General features: G+C 45.9%; 1 protein-coding gene across 1 annotated transcript; it reads left to right on the forward strand.

Annotated features, from left to right (window-relative positions):
• Nucleotides 1-629: 629 nt before the first annotated feature.
• LOC135637892 (pectinesterase inhibitor 7-like) lies at nt 630-1378 on the forward strand. The gene has a single exon (XM_065150759.1). It carries the CDS (start codon nt 674-676, stop codon nt 1301-1303), a length of 630 nt encoding a protein of 209 aa, XP_065006831.1. The 5' UTR covers nt 630-673; the 3' UTR covers nt 1304-1378.
• The last annotated feature ends 870 nt before the right edge of the window (nt 1379-2248 follow it).

Below are 2248 nucleotides of genomic sequence, written 5' to 3' on the forward strand. Positions count from 1 at the left end.
TTCCCAAGTAAAACACCTATTTGATTAGCTTCATCATTCTTTAATTTGATCAACCATCAAATTGGAACAATTATTTAATTGTTCAAGACTCAAATCTTGCAAACTCTTCCATAGTTAGTTATTGACTTTTGTTGTTACCTTGATGTCGTTTATCGCAGAGTCATCACGGTCCAGTTCCATCCCAAAGGCATAAGTCCGTCCAAGGGGTAAACAGAGCTAGTACAATCCCAAGGGGCAATGGATAACGTAGCCAGCGAGCCGTCGACGAAGCCGACCCACACTGCGTTACACAACGAGTCAGTTGAGACGTGCTCATGATCCGGGTGCGGCTCTCGCGCACGCTGTCCACCGAGAGGCCGCGCGAGCAGGGCCCAGGCGCTTGGGAATCGCCTACCTGCTCCACCGGCATCAGGCGCAAGTCTCGCGCGCGAGGTCAATCGATTGCACGAGGCCAGGCGTGAAGCCCGCGCACGCGAGGTCTCATCTCATGGCTTTCTCCTCCGTTTGGCTGTCACATTCATCGCCGTAACAAGTTGAGAACAAGCCAATTTCTCGAAACGACTCGTTCAGTTAAGACTGCTGTATAAACAGCACCAGTCGTCTCCTCTTCAGCTATATAAAGCAGCAGTCTCTACCCGTCCACGCGCCATCACCTCTTCCTCCCTAGGCAAGTATGGAGTGCCACAGAAACTCTGCCACCACAACTGGTTCCTTGAGCTGCCTGTGTGTGCTCCTCCTGCTGTTTAGCGTCCATTTGAAAGCCTGTAATGGAGCAAGAGTGGCTCCTCAAGACTCAAAGAGCACAGAGTTCATAAGAGCCTCTTGTGCCGCCACCATGTACCCGGACCTCTGCTTCAGCTCCCTCTCGTCCTACGCCAGCACCATCCGGACCAGCCCCGTGCAGCTCGCTGACGTCGCCCTCTCCGTCAGCCTCGCCGGCGCCCGCTCCGCCTCGGCCGCAATGTCGAGGTCGATCGCCGGCCGGGGCATGGCGCCGCGCGTGGCGGCCGCAGTGAAGGACTGCCTGGAGACCATGGGAGACTCGGTGGACGAGCTCCGGGAGTCGCTGGCGGCCATGGGGCACGTGGCGGGGCGCAATGCGGCGTACCAGATCAACAGCATCCAGACGTGGGTGAGCGCGGCGCTCACCGACGAGGACACCTGCGTCGACGGGTTCGCCGGCGGCGCCATGGACGGCGAGGTCAAGAACATGGTGAGAAGCCACGTCGTGTACGTGGCGCAGCTGTCGAGCAACGCGCTCGCCCTCGTCAATGGCCTTGCCACCTCCATCTCCCGCCCTTGATGCCAATGAGGGAGTACATATGGTTTGCTGAGAAAGAAATAGTATGACTTGGTTTGACTATATATATATATATATGTTTATATACAAAATGTTGTCATGTCCAGGGATCATGAGAACGTATTGGATGTCATGAAAAAAGATTATATTCGATGAGTTCTGCAATTATATATGTTTATTAAAATAAAAAGGATTATTAGATTAATGTAGATAACTTAATTATATGTATATTCCCGTAGTGAAATAACAAAATATCTAAATACAGTATAGTCAAAAGCAAGATATAGACAAAAGTACAAATACATGATGAATATATATTTATGTACATTGATTTTTTTGAGCTGAAACGTTGATTTTTTAGGGTAGCACGTATGAGTGCAAAGTGTGGAAACAACGTATTTATCATTATAAATTTTAATATTATACATCCCTCCAAATGTTAGAATATAAACTTTTAAAGTTTGTGTTTTTGTTCCTATTTGTTATAAAAAGTAAAATCATCCATATGTGTTTTTGTTCCTATTTGTTATAGATGTTTTCTTTTCCCAAAGTCAACTTTTGGTGACCTTAAATTAGTGGTAGAGCGTTTGTGATCATTTCCAAAAGTCAATTATTGGTGAACTTTGTGTAAATGGTAAAACCTTTGTGATCAATAAAAAACCCACAAAGGTTTACACAAATATTATATATAATATATATATAATTCTAAAAATAATAAAAAGTGGGTTCAGCCGCTATAGCTGACTGACTCTGTGTATTAGATAAGATTTTATTGGATCCATCCAAAAGTTCTGCATCTCATCACCAATACTCAATGTTGCCTTGTGTCAACACTCAATTGTGAGATGCACGCTAAGGGTTCGGATCTAATTCTTTCTCCCATATTCTCATCTTCACTATTCGATCAACATGATTTAACATGTTGCTCCACTTGTTCTTATGAAAAGG

The sequence above is a fragment of the Musa acuminata genome, chromosome BXJ3-5 (genome assembly GCF_036884655.1).
Source record: "Musa acuminata AAA Group cultivar baxijiao chromosome BXJ3-5, Cavendish_Baxijiao_AAA, whole genome shotgun sequence".
Classification (NCBI taxonomy): domain Eukaryota; kingdom Viridiplantae; phylum Streptophyta; class Magnoliopsida; order Zingiberales; family Musaceae; genus Musa; species Musa acuminata.